Source organism: Pholcus phalangioides, unplaced genomic scaffold, assembly GCF_987345545.1.
Source record: "Pholcus phalangioides strain wild (caught in Gottingen) unplaced genomic scaffold, Ppha-v1.0 ptg000042l_1, whole genome shotgun sequence".
NCBI lineage: Eukaryota > Metazoa > Arthropoda > Arachnida > Araneae > Pholcidae > Pholcus > Pholcus phalangioides.
The window spans coordinates 24725817-24746470 of record NW_028301628.1 but is presented as its reverse complement, the minus strand read 5'-3'; the positions used below and the strand labels follow the sequence as shown (position 1 = coordinate 24746470).

General features: G+C 34.6%; 1 protein-coding gene across 1 annotated transcript; it reads left to right on the top strand.

The window, feature by feature from the left end:
- The first annotated feature begins 1209 nt into the window (after positions 1 to 1209).
- Positions 1210 to 17482, top strand: LOC149064682 (coiled-coil domain-containing protein 6-like). Its single transcript, XM_089254901.1, has 8 exons — positions 1210 to 1584; positions 6632 to 6781; positions 6869 to 7101; positions 8712 to 8869; positions 11121 to 11277; positions 13123 to 13226; positions 13393 to 13508; positions 15487 to 17482. The coding sequence occupies exons 1-8, from the start codon at positions 1372 to 1374 to the stop codon at positions 15589 to 15591; spliced, it is 1236 nt and encodes a 411-aa protein (XP_089111027.1). The 5' UTR covers positions 1210 to 1371; the 3' UTR covers positions 15592 to 17482.
- The last annotated feature ends 3172 nt before the right edge of the window (positions 17483 to 20654 follow it).

Here is a 20654-nt window from a genome sequence, read left to right as displayed (position 1 = left end):
TACTGATTTTGGCAGGAACCACACTTCACAGAAGTCTCTAAATTTAATCATTTGATGCTTGGTCAACATGTTATCTACAAAATAAATATTGTTGCGATATCTCTTGTCTTTCTTGGTGTTGCAATTTGGGTGGCCAGCTGTGTATATCTGAAACAATATAATTCACATAAATGCACTGTTTTTTTATTTTTAGCACATTCAGCAAAAAATAATACATTTTCCGGTGTCAAACTGATTGACGATATTGTTTTGATACTGGTCCCGCGAGCTACCGCAATTTTTTTCCTCGGTGATCCGATTCTTTCATCATTGGTCTCGGACCAGCGGACCACCAATGATTTTGAACGCTAATCTATAATTCCAATATCAAAGCCCTCAAAATCTCCGCTTGCAACACTATCTGAAATTGATGGTTCTGTAAGTGGCACTTGCTGTCAAGCTTTTTCAATAAGAACTATTCAACGTAGGAATTGGTAGAATATTACGTCAGTATCGAGGTGGGGGGGGGGGGGGAGGAAAGGGGGTTTCGGATTTGCTGACTTTTGATGACAAGGGGAGGGGGGGGGGGGTTGAATGTTGCTTACGTCATCAACCATCTCTTTCTGAAGATATCAAATATTCTAAGGTGCTGACGAAATTTTGCTGACGGGGGGAAGGGGGTCAGTGTTTTGCTGACTTTTGCTGACAGGGGGGGGGGGAAGCGGGTAAAAAATGGCTGAAAATCTGCTTACGTAATACTTGAATTGCTCCTAAATATAGCCACTAGAATCCCCTACTCAGTCGCCTTACCCCTAAAGGGTGGTTAATGACGTAAGCATTCATTATCAAACCCCCCCCCCTTGTCATCAAGTCACCAAATCGGAAACCATTCCCCATCGATGCTGACGTAATACTTGAACGACCCCTTAAAAAAAGTACAGGAGGGCTCAAATTGTTGCTTCGTACATGCGTGACCATATTTCGAATTTACGGGACATTTCATTGACGCACAACACAACTCACGTTAAATAATGAATTCACAATTGAGAAATCTTAATATGAACTTTCTCAGCATGTTGGACAAAATGAGCATTCTCACCAAATTGCAGACAACGGAAAAATCAATTCCGTCCCGGGAACAACGGGACGTTTGGTCACTAGGGTCCGCCTGGAGTCGTTAAAATGACCATGAAATGAAGTGATTTGGCGAAAAACTAACACACTGAAAGTAATGCCGGAGGAAAGTTGCGCCTTGTGTTTATTTTTCGGGCAGGTTACTTCATACTGAAAAAAGATTTTGGATCCGTAAAAAAATAAATTTCACCGGGATTGTGTCGAAGGGCAACGAAATATAGAAACATATCCCGCTTCGTTCATCGAATAATATTCAACATGGGCGACAGCGAGAGCGATAGCGGTTCCGTGGATGGAATGTCCGTGGTCATGGTCCCACCTTCAGTTTTGAGCCGCGAGCAGTACCAGAAGCGGATCGAGTCCCTCCAGCAGGAAAACCGAGTCCTGAAGCTCGAGTCCGACACCCTCAAGTACAGAATCAAAAGCCTTCAAGAGGAAAACAAGTACTTGCGACAAGTCAGCGTCAATATCGTGAGTATCAATAGTGTGTGTGTGTGTTTCCCAAGCTGTTTGTTTACGTTTTTTTGCGTGCCCATCTTGTATGTACCAATAAAGGGCCGTGAAATGTCCGGTATTTCTTTTGTGGTTACCAAGCATTTGTCACGTGTGAAAAACAATTCCACATTTATCAAATAATCTAGCTTTCTGTAGGTAAATATTTTCTCTGTTTTACTGTGAGAGCCAATCTGAACTGTTTACCATTGGCTTTTATTTTTGATCCATTTGTGTCCTTTGAAGGGGCAGTGGTTCCCAACTTGTGGGTGCATGTACCCAAGCGTAGATTCAAAAGGGGGTGTGGGGCTGATCGCCCATACTCTTTCCTAGAGCTGAGTAATATGGGGCAAATTTGTCCCGAAAAATACAAGATGATGCAATGCATCTACAGAGCATGGGCGGAGATACGGGGGCGTTGGGGGCATTCCCCCCCCCCCAGCATCAAAGGTGAAGTCGACTGATCTAATGCATATATGTATAGATGAATCGACATCATCATCATCTTGCCCCCCCCCCCCAGACTTCCAAGTCTATCTCCTCCTATGCTACAGAGTAATCACTTCTCCTACACATCGCCCTCAATCCACCTGCTTTTGCTCTATTCGCAGCTGCAGACTGTCTCTGCTTCATTTGCAGCTGGAGATGTCTGCCTCTGCTTCATTTGCAGCTGAAGATGTCTGCCTCTGTTCCATTTGCTGCTGAAGATGTCTGCCTCTGCTCCATTCACAGCTGAAGATGTCTGCCTCTGCTTTATTTACAGTTGAAGATATATGCTTTGGCTTCATTTGCAGCTGAAGATGTCTGCCTCTGCTCCATTCACAACTGAAATTGCCCTTCGCTCTATTCACAGTTGAATATATCTGCCTCTGTTCCATTCACACTTAGAGATATTTGCTTCGTCTTCATTTGCAGCTGAAGATGTCTGTCTCTGCTCCATTCACAGCTGAAGATGTCTGCCTCTGCTTTATTCACAGTTGAAGATATATGCTTTGGCTTCATTTGCAGCTGAAGATGTCTGCCTCTGCTCCATTCACAACTGAAATTGCCCTTCGCTCTATTCACAGTTGAATATATCTGCCTCTGTTCCATTCACACTTAGAGATATTTGCTTCGTCTTCATTTGCAGCTGAAGATGTCTGTCTCTGCTCCATTCACAGCTGAAGATGTCTGCCTCTGCTTTATTCACAGTTGAAGATATATGCTTTGGCTTCATTTGCAGCTGAAGATGTCTGCCTCTGCTCCATTCACAACTGAAATTGCCCTTCGCTCTATTCACAGTTGAATATATCTGCCTCTGTTCCATTCACACTTAGAGATATCTGCTTCGTCTTCATTTGCAGCTGAAGATGTCTGCCTCTGCTCCATTTGCTGCTGAAGATGTCTGTCTCTGCTCCATTCACAACTGAAGTTGCCTGTCCCTCGCTCTATTCACAGTTGAATATATCTGCCTCAGTTTCATTCATGGCTAAAGATGTTTGCCTTCACTCAATTCACATGAAGTCTGCTTTTGCTCAGGCCCAGATCCAGTGGAGGGGGGGGGGGAGAGGATAGGAACAATCATCCCTCCATAGAGCTGAATAGTATGGTAGAATTTTCTGTCCCGTAAAATATGTGGTGATTCAAAGAACTTACACAATTCACCTCTCCCGACACCTTGTTTTGGATCTGCACCTGCTTGCACCAAGAAACAATCAGCCATAGCGGAAGAAATGAGTGCAGTAACAAAAAGAATTTCAAAAAATTATCATGCCAGGACATTTCTATGAGGGAAAAATGCTTTTCTATGAGTGGGCAAGCATTTTTTGTATTTTTAGGCATTTACATGCCTAGAGTAGGCAGGTCTTGTATGTCTTCTGCAAGTCATCTGTGACTTTCTATGACAAGCCTCTTACACATTTCAAGAGATATGCAATATGCACAGATCTAAGCACATTTCACAAGGTGCACACATGCCTTAAATTAATTTTATAGGAACCAGGGAGGTACTTCTGCTATTTAACTGCACATGCACCTCGTAAAAATTCATTTGTGGAATTTTTCAAATGAATCCATACATTCCAGAATGTATGCATGACCCTAACATATCTATATGTTGTGAAAGTTATGCATATTTCTTGTTTGAGTGGTGCTGCCATATTTTGGAGTGAAAATGGCAAATGCCAGAGTTTTCATGTTATGTAAGTATCGTGTTGAAGAATTTAAGGAGGTAAGCAACACATCTGGTGACACGCAAGCTTTCTACACGTTTCTAGATGGTACTTGATGAATAAAAAGTGGAGGACGATAGTTTTAAGGTGACTCTTGAGACTTAATTACATTAGGCTTTTTCTCATAGACATCATAATCATTATCACTTTGAGAGGACAGGCACAGGATGATTACCCAATAGAAATCAATGTTAAAATTTCCAATTTTGCTGTTAGAATGTGGAAATTTGGTAGAGTTTTCCACCAGATCAATAATTTTAAAAATTAAATTGATTTTTGAAATATTGAGTTTGTGTAAAGATTGAAAAAAATTGAACATAAAATAATTAGACGGACCTATTTTTGAATTAGATATCTTATGCAATAACATTGATTTAAACTTTTTATTTATATCTCCTTAATTGTGGACAAAAATTTCTCTGTACTATATTTTAATATTCAACTATAAATTTATATAGCAGACACAAAATTAGAAAAATTTGTGTTGTCCATAGACTCAAATTTAGCATTGCATCAGTGATGTCACTCTATTTTAAGTCACATGCAAACTAGTAGTGGCCTAACATAGAAGCAAACAAGGTATCACCTTGGACTTCCATAGGTGTTGGAGGTTGCTCTTTGTATCTGGAATTTGTCAAAGCCTGATGTATAACACAATGCTTTCAATTCAAATTGTATTGCAATTTCTCATTGATAAATATGAAGTCCTCTTCCTCAAACTAAATTAAGTAGCCAATGGTTAGGGGCTTTCATTCGTTGCAGCATATCTATTTCAACTAGGAATGACCCATTCTCAGATAAAATTATAATTTTCCGTTTGGTACAAACAGATTTTGGTCTTCATGCTTCTCTGAAGCTTGTATAAATCTCTGTGTACATTGAGATTCCACTGTGCTTGCCAAGCATCCAACAGTCTATTCCTTAAAAGTAGTTTTAGTGTGGCTATATGAGCCAAGGGAAGTGACCCCAGTGGAAGAATTTTAAGAAAAAATGCAGAAGACGCTACTCTGGGGATTTTTAACACAGAACATTTCCAGTCAGCCGAGGGCTCAATGCAGAGCAATGCAAAACATTCTGCTTTGAGAGAAAGTAATGTCTCACACAGCAGTACTTTGGCCTCTTCCCTACTTTGTCTGAGAGAATCATTTTGCCGGCAAAGGAATTGGTGTATTAAGTACTAAACAGAAAGGTCTAGACAACTTTTTAGGAGCTAGATATTTTCCCCCCTATAAAAAACATCTGCTAAAACTTTTTTCCTGCTTTTTCAGGACTTTTTATGTTGGTAAGCGTGCTGACATAAATCCCAGAAATTTTGTGTTGCTTTTGGACTGTAATATAATAGTAACACATTGGAAATTTTAGGACTACTAAACATTGGAAATAAACGTTGAAAAATACTACCAATTTTTTATTTGCCATGGTGACTTGGCACCTGGGATTTCTTTCTCAAACCAAAATACCAATATTCTGTTCCAAAGAGGTAACTCAAGTAATAAGAATTGTATTAAAGTCAAGTAATAAATATGTATTGCAAATCTGGTTTCGTATAATCTCATGGACATATAGGTGCACCAGGTAATGGTGCATGTGTGCATTCTTCCACATCTACAGGTAGTCTGTCTGGTCCATGCAAAGATAGTCTATTTTATCATGATTCCATCACAGGTTTTGGCACACTTTCCATCTCAATAATAAAACTTTTCAACTTTAAAGTCTACTTGTGCATGAATCGGTTTCTTGAGCATCTATTCAACCTGTGCAGGCCCATCAGTTGCCAAATGAAGTGTGAGGGATAAAAATTGTTTCAGAAAAATATAGAAAAAATATTTTGTCTTAAAAGTTCAAACTATGGATGCAATTGAATGGTCTAATTTTCTAAAGAAACAGTAATTTTTTATGCTTTTTTGATGTATCCCATATGTTAGCTGGGAACCATGAAAACAATGGATATGTATCAGTTTATGAAGCAGTCGCGTCCAGGAAAACATTTTAATGACTAAATTGTTGTTTTTCACCAATTTACTTAGGCGAACAACAAATAAGCGAGTTTTCTGGGTAATTTTGCAGGTGCAGCTTATACACTAGAGTATTGTCCCTGGTGCTGTTCGCGACGCTACAGCTTACCATTATGTTGGCCCAATAGTGAGAAGTTGGCCAACCTTGTTATAGTGGGTATTCTTATGAGATTTTCTCTGTATATTGGAATCAGCTTCACTATGGACAGGGCTCAACAAATCTCAGGTGCCAGGTTGCTGTGGGCATTAAACAATTGGTGTTAGCACTTAAAATTTGCCACGTGGGATTGGAGTCTGAGGACAGCAGAAAAATTTTGGAGAACATGTCATCAGCTATTAAGAATTAGTCCTTGGAATCAGAATAGTGTGTCATAGAACTAATGTTGAAATCCTTTCCATTTCACAAAATTTTTTTTTGTAACAGAAGGACTAAAAATTTTCAATTAGAATTCAGGAAAACATGAAATTGATATTCTTGTCACATTGTGTTCTTCAATTACTACATGGAATGATGTCTCTGCATGTATAATTGCAAAAAGATGATGAACTTCAGAAGTTTCATCTGATAAATTATTTCTCTTTTTTTAAAAGCAATAGAAACCTTTGGAGATTATATATCTGGATGTTAATACTTATATCCTCTTGTGCAATAAAGAGCTTACTGACTAAGTCCTATTTTTTGATCATAATAAAAGTTGAATTTTGTAAATGGTATACTACATTTTCGGCATAGTTATTTATGAACAAGATACTATTTCTCTTCATGAATTTATTTATTTTGTAATTTCCTTTTGTTCGCAGCAAGCAAAGGCAGAGCAGGAAGAGGAATACATTAGCAACACTTTGCTGAAGAAGATTCAAGCTCTCAAGAAAGAGCAAGAAACTCTAGCCCTGAATTATGAGCAAGAAGAGGAATGCCTAACTAATGATCTCTTCAGGAAATTAAATCAAGTACGTGAGATATTTTATTTGTGGAAACTGTTTTCTTATATCATTTATTAGAGGAAGTTTTACTTACATTGGTCATTTTGGTTACAGCTCCGTCAAGAAAAAGTTCATTTGGAGCAGACTTTGGAACAGGAGCAAGAAGCTTTGGTAAACAAACTGATGCGAAAAATCGAAAAATTAGAAGCTGAAACTATGGCGAAGCAAAATAACCTTGAGCAGCTGAGACGAGAAAAGGTTGAGCTTGAAAACACTCTGGAACAGGAACAGGAAGCTTTGGTGAATAAATTGTGGAAACGCATGGACAAGCTTGAAGCTGAAAAAAGGTAGAAATATAGATTTTATCGTTTCTATTTTTGGTATTTTTTATACATATGCAATTTGATATAATTTATTTGCAAGATAAATAGTTATTTTTAGTTAAAGTTGAGTGAAAATCTAAGTGAAGCTTTTTGTGAGGATTATTCATCACCTTTAGAAAATCATCACCATGCAGGATAGCAACAGCAGGCCCGTCATTTAGGGGGGCGGCGGGAGGGGCAAATTGTATATACACAAATATGTATATACATACATTGAGTACATGTACTTTGTCCCCCCCCCCCCCCGGAAAAAGTTGAAATGACGGTCCTGAGCAACAGGGCTGTTGCTTAACCAAGAAAACTCGTGTAATCTATTCATATTGGCCTACTGGAAGGATTTAGAGTGTCTGTACCATCATCATGTTTGTCATTTTGTGTTTTTCTCACTTGTCTTGAATATATGTTTTATGTGTTGTTCTGTCAATTAAAAAAATAATGATGTATCTTTGATTACAGTAATTTCCAGCATACAGTTTTTAGATTGTATCTTTAAAAAAAAAATCTGACTTTTATAGTGTGGACAGCTGAGTATATTATTTATAGCCTTTTCTCCAAGAGATTGAAATATGAATGAATATTTTTAAAATTAATTTTTTTTAAGATAACACATGGTGTATAGATGCGAGTAGAGGAATCATTAAAAAACGTGATTCACAACCCCTTTTGTTCTTAATTACTTTATTATTGGTAAACTAGCACTTTAATTCCAAGGTCGCCATGGCAACTAGAAGAATCAATATTGGCACCTAAAATTTTCTATAATTGATTGGTGAGTTGGTGTCTAAGGATGACACAAAATTCTTTGATTTCATAATGTCTTCCAACATGAAAAGCAGTCATTATGTTCCAGAAAAGTAAAAAAACAAAACATTATCTTAGACTTCAAAATAGTTTTTCTTGCAAAAAAAAAATCCTGCTTTTCCCCTAAGAAGATTTCCTGGCTCCTAAATTTTTTTTTTCTTGATTTGTCCTGAAGTTAATGAAACTTCACGCGGGGATTGTGTGTCACTGCAGATTATAGGATGACATTTTTATCATAGTGACAAAATTCTTGTGTGCAGATTATAGGCAGGAAATTGGTGCATTTTTAAAAAAAAAAAGATAATTGCATTTTTCTCTAGTGGTTTTGAAATACATTGGTTCAATTAAGATTTATTTTATTATTGAAATGAAGTAATTATGAATTTTAAAAAAAAGTTGTTTGAATATTCTTTTCAAGAAAAGTTTCATAGATTTTCACCGTGATTTGTGTACCTATTTGAAAAGCCGTAGGTCAACTTATAAAGGTTTTTGCAAATTTTGTCAAGCATCTGCAGCATCTTTTTCAAATGCTCAACCATCTATTGTCAAAGCCAAGTTGAAATTATTATCATGACTATCATGATGAAAAGCTTTGTGTGTTTGTACCATACAATTTTTTTTTTGTCATTGTTGTGTACATGAATTTTTTGTATAAATTTATAAATATCCATTCTCTTTACCCAATGTCAAAACCTTTAAGACTTGATTCTGAAAATTGCTCTCATTTCTGAGTTTCAGTGATTGCTTTATTTTAATTGTTATTTTTTTATTAGAATGCTTCAAGAAAAGTTGGATCAGCCAGTTTCTGCACCTCCATCACCAAGGAATATAAACAGCGGTGATACAGCAGCTAATTTGACTCATCATGTGCAGCATTTGAGAAACGAAGTTGCCAAATTGAAGATGCAGTTACTGAGTGCTCAACAAGAACGTGAGAGTTTTATCCCATGTATTGTCAAACCAATACACTACTTTAGATATAATACCTTTAGATATAAGACCAATAGACTACTACTGAGATATTATATTAAAAATATATATGTTATTCATGACAAGGATCTTGATTTAAATTGAGATACCCTGCCATGAACAATATATATATTTTTGGATTTAAATCAGCTTGATTTAAATCCTGCTTTAAATCACACGATTTAAACAAAAACCTGATTTAAATTGGATACTTTGATATTTCAAAGAATTTTGAATAATTTTAACTTGTATGATGTATAAGTAAATCAGAGGTGGTAAGATTAATATTTAATTATTTATTCATTAATTAATACTTAAGGGTTTTTTTTTGGTGAAGTCAGGCTGGTAGAATTAATTCAGTTTTTCTCAGGAGAAAATTTTAGAGAGAGTGAGTTTCTAGTCTATTCCAAGCACTTTCTTTCCCATGGAGAAAGTGAAGTCATTAAAGAGAGTGTTAACTGTTTGGACAAGTTTTTATCCCTGGAATGGAATTTGGTACAGGCTTTTTGTAGAAAGTAGGCAATACAGTATCTGTGAGAGTAATTTATTGTCAAAACAAGATATGTTTCTTTTCAAAAGCAATAATAGAAAATTACAATTTTTTTGGTACTAATTCTTCCCCTCCATGCTTTTTTGATCATGCATAGAGAAATTTTTCATAGCTCCAATAAATACTTTTGTTCATTCAAAGGTAGTTTTTTTTCTCAGAAAAAAATATGTGGTATCACAGTAATATTTTGTGAAGATTTTCCTCCAGAATTTTTAAATTGTTTAAATTAATGAATTAGTTGCATATGTGACTGCGCTTTTGGATTTTTTTTACCAAGAACAAATCTCAATACTGTTTTAAACATAAAATGGTGACAGAATAGATGTCATTGGTATGATAAATGGGATTTTTAGTAGTTTAGTATGGATGGGAATTTTAAAAATTAGTATGTAGAATTTAAATAAAATATTATTTTCAAGTAAAAAAAAATCAAACTTATTTGATTTTTTTGAAAAATAATGATTTTTATATTAACCTTGGAATTGATAAAGGTTGAAATTGGCAGAAATTGTATAACAATAATTTTCCCTCTATACATATGAAATAATTGTTTGTTCCATGTATGACCACACTTATTTTATTATTTATCAAGTTCAATATTGTCTGAAAAGTTAGTGTTGGTCTTATTTTTATACACAAAAAGAATACTCATCTTTAGAATTTAATATTGTTCTCAGTCATATTCTTAAAGACACAATATTTAAACCACTAACTGTTAATAAAATAAAAGTTAGCTTATGTTATATTCTGTAAAAAAAAGTTAATATTTTATGGTGGAAAAAAAAAAGCCTGATGTTTTTAAAACATCATGATTTTTATCTACCCTGCTTTGTGGTAAAAAAGCTTATTCTTTTTTAGCAGACCATTATCATTTATTGTGATTGATGCACATTATTATAGTGATTATTTTTCCCTCGTCTTTCTGTAAGGAACATTTATGAACATTGCTTGATACATGTGTCTCATTGGATGATACAAACAATTTGCATAAAATATAACAGCAAAAGTAAGAAAATGTACTGAGAAAACTATATTAGTTTTTTCTTGCAGTAAAGAGTCATTCAGTCGATTCAAAGATGAATGTCACAGAACGTGACAGATTAACACAAGAATGTTGCAATGATTTTTTTTATGGGTGATCTGCCCATCTTTCACATTCTTAAAGAAAAATGATTAAATTTCAAGTCATGATAGTCTTTTGTCTTATGAAAAGTGGGGCTTCATTACGCTATAAAATGGAAGAAACAAATCTCTTTTTTTTTTTATACAAGAACAGATCTGGTTTGACATTTCGCCTACTCAAAAAAATTGACGAAATTTTGAAAGATGAGCAGTTGCATTGAATACAGTGTAGTTTTCAAATGTTCATGAAAGCTGCATGCCAACTAATAAAAATACGCAACAGAATAGGAGGAATTAGAAAAAGTGTTATGTTAAATGAGTTTTGAAGCATTTGAAAATTCACCTGTTGAAAAAGTCATGCTCATAAGAGGATATTTCTTGAAATGTTCTGATCCAGCCTTTTTAATGAAAATTATCTGTGAATGACATAAAATTTGGTGAAAAAATAAGATGAAGAAATATTCATAATCTTCTATAAAGCACACCCAAATAAATCAATAATTTTAATCTTTTTTCTTTCCTTTTTCACACCATTTATTAGATTCTGAGAAGATGGCCCAGTTTGCCTTAGAAGAAAAACATGTCCGTGAAGAGAATATTCGCCTGCAAAGAAGATTGCAAATGGAAATGGAAAGAAGGGAATCCCTTTGCCGCCATTTGTCTGAAAGTGAATCTAGTCTTGAAATGGATGAAGAAAGGTAAATACTTCAAACATAATGTGTCCCAATAGACTGAGAAAGTACACTAAGTACTTATTGAGTTCAAGTAGGGTTTTTGTTGAGAATTTTATTCCACCTGTTCTCTGGAAATTTTGATGGTATCCCATTCTAAGACTTAATGTTGGGAGATCGGGGAAATAGCTTTTTAAATCCTGTGAAACCCTAAACAGGAAAAAAATTGCTCCTGGTTGTGACACTGATAAATTATTAAAGTATACACTATGTAACTAAACTACTAAAACCAGACATGCACCTCGTCCATATTCCTCTGCGGAGTATAACTGAACTGATGGTCAGAACTGTAAGGGATGATAGAACTTGCCAAAGCAAACAACTTTCACCATACAATGTGGGGTGGGATAGCAATTGGTGAGCCATAAGAGAGAGAGCTTTTTCTGGAGTGGATGAAATGTCACCTTTTGCAGAGCCCATTATTCAGCTGCTATCCGTCGCCAATGTGACACCTGTATTTTTGCAGGTGGTCACTCATTCGAGCATTTGTTGTTAAGTTTTTGATAATAAAGATTCTTTGTCCTTTATTATTTGTCTTTACTGCTTCCTCCATTTTCACCACGCAGGTGTCCTCTTGCAGCTTACTTTCTGATGCCACATTTGACGAGTCATATCACCCTTTACAATTCTGACCATCAGTTTAGTTACACCTTTTATATATACACACGTCAGGGTTCAAGCTACGGTCACCTTTTTTGCAAAATGTGGAAGAAAATTGTAGAGTGTGAAGGAAGTAGTAGCCACTTTCCCAAAAATGCGTACAGGAGGTACGAAACGAGTAGACATCCAACCATCAATCATTACATTAGAATTGTAGCATTTTGCTAAAGCTTTTCCCCCATTTTCACGAAAGGAATTTTTTATCCAGCTTAAACCATAACACATGTGGTGATATATATTTATATACTCCTTTGATAATTATTATTAATTTTTGACAATAAATTTGAAATCTGCTTCTTAATTCTCAGGAATTATGATTTCTTTTTCCCAAAGGTCTCAAAATGCCAGGAATTATGAAACCCTCAGTTCAGATATAAATATCAATGTAAAATTACATAATAAATCACAGGAGAGCTATTTTTATACATTGATATTTATATCTGAATTTAGGCTTTCATAATTCCTGGCATTTTGAGACCCTTGGGTCTTGTTCAACATCCAGTTTCAGTGATGTAATATATTGAGTTTTTAGATGAAAGGCAGCTTTTGCTTCTTTTAATTTGAATTAATTTCTGTCGACGGATTCTATAAAATCACAATCTATGCAGATTGATTCTATATTATCATATACTGGTCCATTCATTTTAATGATAAATATTACCACAGGGTTCAAATATGTTTTTATTTGTACATAAATCTCTTCACAAAGTATTACAGAGTTCTCCTCTTGATTTAGTGAAAGCATTTCTGTAAAATATTTGTTATCCTCTCTGAATTTATTAGTTATGACTTATTACTCTATATAGCAAGATGTAAGATAGTAAGCCCATTCCCTAAGCCGTACAAAAATTAGAAAAAATATTTCTGTGCAAAGAAAATTAATATTTCGAAAGAAAATACCTGTTATATATTATTTTAAACAATTTATGTTAATTTAAATGTTTTTTTGAAGGGTGTTAACTCAAATTTCTCGGGAAGCAAATCTTTGTGTCCCCTCCAAAGGTCTATCCTGCGTATGTCCCTGGTCTGACTCCATTACTATTGAATAAATTACTTTATGAAAAGATTATTAAGTTTTCTGGTTTTATGTAATCTTTCAACTCGTACACAAAATTTTGTTTGCTTAGTTTTGTGATTCTTATAAATTTTCAGGCAGTTTAATGAGATGTCAACTCATGCACATGTTCATCCCCGATCAGTACCAAGTCCGGTGCCATTCAATCCCCAGAGCTCGACTTCTTTGCCTCACAGCCCAGGTAATATTCATGTCTATTACATGTCAAGGCAGAAAATTTTTTATTTGTATAGGAAAATATTATTGAAATTATAACTTTGTGAAATTTTATTAAGTAAAGGTTTTTTTATTGATGACAGCACTGAATTGTAAGAATCAATCTGAATGATCTTTTATTTTTTCATTAGGCTCAAGAGAATCCTTTAATATTGTTAATCGCTGCCCACATTGCGGGCAGAGCTTAGTGCAGAACGTCCACATGCCAAGTCCTTCTCCACCACCAGCGTTCTCACCAATTCCTTCTGTGAGTATGAAACTAATGAAGATATCCCACCATAAACACTGTGTAGCTGAGAATTTTTTTTTTAACCTTAAACAATACTGCTTCAGATTTGATTGCAATTAATGGTAATGTTAAAACTATTTTGCTTGCTTTACAATTCGACGCATATTTGAGAAAGCTCTCGTGAATAGGGAAAGCACAGCTAAAATGAAATAATTGTCCATTTCTTAAGTGAAATTTTAGCTGTTTTAATTAGAAATTTCAATGTTAATTAGTGAAACCAGAATAAAATACTTTGTATACTTGCATCTTCTACTTGTTCTAAGTATCTATCAAAATATTTTGGAATTTCTCCTGTCTGCATTTTAATGCGATATTACTTTACGATTATTACAGTGAAACTTCGATTTATGACAGGGCTGGACAAATCTCAGAATAATCTAGGCGCCAGAGGAAATTTTTACCCGAAGAAGAAGATCCAAAATAATACTACTTTTGACTTTTTCAGAGCATAGTGACTTTCTTTCATGTTGGCCGATATGCTACTATAAATTCCAAACATTTTGCGATGCTTTCAGCCTGTAATTTAGTAACTACACAAAGAGAAAATTTTAGGTGCAATACACTAATTTCTTAGTCACCATGACGACTTGGTGCTTGTCCAGCCCTGATTTATGAGCATAATGTGAAAAAGAGCTAGGGTTTTACTGTGAAATTCCTGCTTCCAGTAACAGATAACAAGAGGGTGAGAGTCTTTCATGGGCTTGTGATATGAATGGGCCCACGGGGGCTTGGGAAGGGTCCAAGGTCAAACAAGGGTCCTTAAATTATTGTAGATTTTCATTAATATTCATATAATATTTCTTTTAATTTGGTCTCATGAACTTGATAAAAGAAGCCCCAAAAAAAGTACTTGGGCCCGGCTCCTGAACTCATTTAGATGGTCTTGCCTGCACTGAGAAGAAGAGAACTGTTGGCTAAGTTGAATAGCCCTAATCTGGGAGACTGGTACCCACACTACTATTTCAAGACATTGTTCATCAGGTCAAAATCTGTTGAAAATATCAAAATTTCTGTTCATTCTTGCTAGATATCCCTTGTTGCGCACTAGTGGCACAATGGTAATGCTTATCTATCACCATGAAGATTGCCATCAGGTCCGTTCCTTGTAAAGGACGTAAAAAAACAAGTTCTTTCGCTATCCGACTTGAGGTGACCATGATAGATATTGCTTTCATTTCTGACCCAACTCAATCAGTAGTAAATTGTTGCATAGAGATATGTATATATTATTGAGCATCGTGCTGGACTCGTCCTGAGGATCCAGGTTTGAACCCTGTTGACAGCACAGTGATGGTCAGCTGAAGTTGGTTTTCCAGCTTTGAGGTGCAAATGCTAGCTGGCCTCCCATTCGAAAAAGTCTCTCCGCAGAGCGCAGGCAGACCAACAACCCAATACTGACATAACATGAAAATTCAAGCATTTCCATCTTCAGCAGATGGAAGACAGATGACAGCACGAACACAAAGCAAGCGCAATTCAACAACATAAATACGTTAGGGTTGCACATACACTGATTCTCTCCGGCATATGCCAATTCTTTAGAAATTCCGTAGAGGAATGTGTACAAGGTGCATGTACGGTTAAAGAAGATGTAGATATGCATATATTGGTGTGTGGTAGTAGTACATATGGCTTGTTAATCAAGCCAAAATTTGTTTAAAAGTTTTGCTTGTCTTGTGATACACTCACAAATGAAGTTTAATATAATATTCACTTTCATAATCCGAAGTTTTACTACTGCCTAGCAAGGCATTCTTTTAATCAAAGCCATATATGTATGTTCTGCTTTTCTCCATTGAAAATATGTTTTTGCATACTCTGTCAGGTAGCTAAAGCTATAAGAAAAAATAAATCATAAAGCTATAAGATCAGATGCAATAGAAACAGTTGCATGAAGTATGAAAACTAATGTTTTTTTTTCTTTTTGTGCCACTAGAGTTCCCAAGGTTCCGGCATACCAGTGAAAGGTAAACAGCAGCAAGAGCGTTTCTTGAAGCCTGCTCCACCAGTTCCTGTTTCCCATCCAATGGACAAGAGTTAGTCTGTGTTCTATAACGAACATTTGTTTTTTTTCCCTCCCTCTCTCCCCGTTTTTTCCCCTTCTCCTGTCTGTGCTTGCAGAGAAATACTCAACTGTTTCCACTTAACGAGTAATAATAATGTTATTGTGCTTTTTCTGTTTAGCTTTATATTTTATTGGAAGGAATGTGGGAAAAAGTGCTGGCTGGGAGCTTTTTTGCTAGTGAGACATTTTTTTGTTTGTTTTTGGTTGTTTTTTTCTTCTCCTTAAAACTGGAAATAGCATTTGCTTTCTTGATCGATTTCAGTAAGAGCAGCTGAAATAGTTGCAGGTGCAAGCTACTTTATGGAAAAAAACAAACAAAAAAAAGATTGGAAATATATATATATATATGAATATATAAATTATATATGTAAATGTATGTTATTGAGGCTCAAAGTCTGCTTAAAATTTCATACCCGATTTTATTATTTTTTTCCTTCAGGAATTGCGCGCAGTAGTGAACATTAAAGACAACTCAATTCTCAAAAATAACGCAATATCTGATTATTGAAAAAAATTAAGAGACGTATGACAAAACTAATTCCAATAGTTTTTTTTTGGTGAAACGATCTTGCTCTAAGTATGAATATTTTGCATTCTGCCAGCAAGTTGTTATTTTGCACTATTGCAAATTCGATGACATTGTAGTCTGTTTGATAAGACTGTTATGTCCATGTAGAGTGTCGTTTAAATGCTGTTAATTTATCAAGAATTCATCACTGCATCTAGCTAGTGCTCATGTTGAACAGTTCATGGGCAGAAGCGTGATTGATTCTTCTTATTTAGAAATTACATGGTTATTTTTGGCATGTTACGATTTCTAAAGTAAAATTTTTCAGAATTGAAATTGATTTGGAAAATTATTTTTCGATTGAGATTAACCTTAGAGCATTTTTCCTCTCACGTTGCAATGAAATGGATTTTTTGAGAGCTATGGCCGATTCCTTTCTTGTGGTGGACAGACAGTTGTACAAGTTCTAAAACTGAACCACAAAACTTGTAAAACGTGGATATAAGTGCACAGCTTCACCTCAAGCTTTTATTACTTCATTTTAACAAGTTTAGAGAGCTTTTTCTCTGGCAGCTCATCAAAAATCACATATTTTTACTTTGCTCGTGAAGTTATGCCTGTTTTTAGTTTCTGGCTTGAATTGATGTTGGGAAAAATATCGTCAGATTCTCGATAAGTAAAATCAAGAACTATTTTGAATATTCCATGAATGTTTTCATTTAATTCCAGTGTGTGCGTGTATATATTACTATTATTTTTCAATGGTTAAAGCTTCGTCATAAAGTAATTTAACGCAGTATCAAAATCTTAACACTTTAAGGCTTTATAAATCTAAGAATGCATGGGGAAATATATATATAAAATTACCGTTGTGGTATGTAAAAGCAAATGAATGATGCTGCACGTTTGAGTCATACGTGTGATGTAATTAATTTTTTTTATAAGAGCGATTTTGTGTGACATGTTGGAAAAAATGTGGGGGGAAAAATATTGCTTGTAAAGATGAAAAAGTGTATGCCATAGATATTTTTATTGTAAGTGGTTTAAATTTTTGAAATCACACTGTTATATGTATGATAATAGCTTTTCCCCCCTTATCTGTGAGTATTTTATTTTAGATTTTTATTTTTAATGCCTTTCCTTCTCGTCTTCTCTTAGTTCATTCCACAGGGCATGTCTTTCTTTGTGTGAACACTTAATGCTCTCTTTTTTTTGCCCCGCCCCTTACGTTACCAGTAGTGTATGACATTGAAGTTTAAAAAAGTGCATAATGCCATAGACACATTTTTTCTTTTTCTTATTTGAGATTTATGTTGTTTCTGCTTTGAAAGTTGAATAAAACTGTGTTTCCTTGTTGGATTACAAGTTACTTTATTGTCATCAAGGCCTATGCTAGGGCAGGAACTAAGGGGGGGGGGGTCAACTGTCCAGTGTGGCAAATTTTAGGAAAGAGTAAAAAATATTATAAAATCATGTTTGCACCTTTTTTTCACAAAAGTCCTAGTTATGGTCATGCCTATGCAAGAGAATACGGATGTGCGCCTGTGTCAATATTGTTTTAACCCCTTCTAACGTACAGACTTTTGGCAACAAATTTTGACGATATGCAACTGGAAGTAACAGTGATACATCTAATAAAGTGGTACCTGTTAACATTGAGGAAATTTAGGGGGGGGGGGAATAAAATAGGTGGAGCTGGTTTTCCATTCCCCCTTAATTATACATAGTACTATATATTTTTTTACTTATCAAGGAAGAAAAGGTGAACAATAATGCTGAGGTAAAAAAAAATTCCTTTATAGGGTTACCACCGAAGTAGCTTAATATGAGGAGGGGAAAGGAAGGAGAGCTTAACTTTCAGAGAGCTCCCATGATCTACAGACAATGAGATGAGCATAGTAACCTGCTGCTATATTATCCTGTGATTAGAAATTGCTTTTTTGAAGGCATTTCTGAATAGTGTAGTTGAATTATGAGGTTCTAACGAAGGTTGGCTGAGATTATTATGCAAAGATATTCAAAATAAGAAACTTCTGGGCATTATTGATTGTATAAGGGAGGGTGTTTTTATGAAGAATGTTGAGTAGAAGATTCCAAGATGTACACCAGTTATTTTAAGTTAAATTGAGTTTCTTGGTCTATGAGTAGTGAGTAATAACATAATCATCCACTTAAAGTCTCATATTAAACCAATTGATTGCAAATGGAAGATCATTGATATATTTTTAAAAAAGTAAAGAGGAAAGTTCAAAGAAATTTTTAACACGTTTTTAAAGACAAATGCAGGGCTTCCACTCAAAAAATTAGGAAAAGGAAGGGGAGTGGTACCCTAACCCCCCCTCTCTCAGGCAACATAATCATAGCAGAAAAAAAATTGCTCCAAAAAATTTTTTTTATAGACTGACTCAAACCAAAGAAAAATGGCAGAATGTGGTTAGAAAAACAATTTTGGGCCAAAACAGCATACAAGCAACCATAGATAATTCTATCGTTCCCTACAATATATTATATTCTTTTTTCGAGGAGTCTTCCAAGCCCAGTCTGTCAACTTTCTTTTTCGATACACAACAAATTATGAAGACATCTAAGTTTAAGAATGATGCTCCTTCGAGGGCACTTCCAAAAGCACAGTGCAAAATGTGTAAATTACAAGGTCAAATGTAAATAAATCAACGTGAACTGGATGGTTTTAGTACACTGTCCATTCGTAAAGGGATTTGTTTGGATTTTACTGTTCAATGCCAGCATCATTGTTTTTGATAAATGAAGCATTTTCACTTCCAGCTCTTTGTAAATATTTTTTAAGCCTCTGCATGTGTTCTAAAAATAGAACTGAATGCTATTGAGTAGCATCAGAAACACAAAACCTAGAATAGGCCTATATATCCAACTGCTTTGTTATGCAAAAAAAAAAAAACCTATTGCTTCTCTCTTACCTAGGGGCCATTCAAGTATTACATCAGCATCGGAGGGGGGGGGGTGAAGGTTGCTTACGTCATCAACCACCCTTTTTGAAGATATGAAATATTCTAAGCTGCTGACGAAATTTTGCTGACAAGGGGGGGGGGGGAAGTCAAAAATCTGCTTATGTAATACTTGAATGGCCCCCTATACAAAAAATGTGCACCATAATTTTAAAGGATGAAAGTTGCTGTGCAATGAATAGTCCAAAAATATGTGTGTGTGAAAAGGAGTAAAAATGCAAAATGATTTTTTTCCCATCAAGACAATCTTTTAATGACTGCTCTAAACAGTAACACAAAATGAGTTTTTGAACCCTCAAAACTAAGTAAAAGAAAAATTAATATATATAAACCAAATAAATCGCATACACCCCCAAATAACCTGAAAAAGTTACAATTTTTGCTTTTGCAGAATCTAATTGCAATATACATTTATAGTATTTGGCAATATATTGATGATTCTCTTCGCTTAAACCAGTTTCATAATTTTGTTGACAGGATCTGTTAATAAAGGACATTTTACCAAAAAGTAGGATCCCTGCAAATGATCAATCATTTGCCTTTAAACTTTTTAAAAATTTCTTTGCCTGCGTTTGGGCATTGTGTAATATTTTATCATGTATATATTGTTTATAATTTTAATTTTTAATTGGGTTGCTGTTTTTTTGAAATATATGACATCCATATTTTTATGGGCATCTTTTTCTCAGCCACCTCGTTGGGCATTTTGCCTGTTGTGGCGTTGTATTTGTATTTTAATTCAATGTTTTTTGATAATAAAGAGGAAAGGACTGCTTTCTAAGGGGTGCTCTCTGGAGTTAACATCCAGATAAATTCAGCGATTGTCTTGATAGTGAAAAACTTATTTTCATTTTAAGAGAAAGGATTTAAGTCATTAATGTCACTTAATAAAGGTATAGAGTTCAAAAATAGATAATCTAAGTAGCACTTTAACCCTTTTGTAACCAAATTTAGATTTGATTTTCATTATTTTTCTTTTTTATTTCTTATCTTTTAGTTTAGAGATATCAACCAAGAAATTCATGAAAAAAAAAAAAAATTCTACATGTTTTCTGGACTCACACAGCCATGAAAAAGAACATTAAAAACAAAAAAAATTTCTTGAAAATGTATACTTTAATAAAATTAAATTTATGACCAAAAAGTCCCGAGGTGAATAAAATTTTTCTTTTCTAAATTAAGTTTGGAATCTTAATTTTGAAAAATCTCTTCAGGAAAAAAAAATGAAGTGTTTTCATAAACAAAAAAAAATATATATTTTCCACTAATTAAACCAATTCTGGAATATTGTCAGTTAAAAGGTTAATATGGGACACCCTTTTTTTTTCAAAGGTAAGAAAAATTTTACATGTTTATTGATAGAATATAATGTCATGAATTAAAAGAATTGCAAGGTTGTAGAGACAGGTCAAATCACATATTTTTCTATATTATTCCTATATCTCATTCAGAATTCAGCATCGATTTGTTTTTAAAATGTTAGAGTATCAGAATTTTTAGCTGCAATATCTCATGTGTTAGTTATATTCTAGCCATGTTCTTCAACC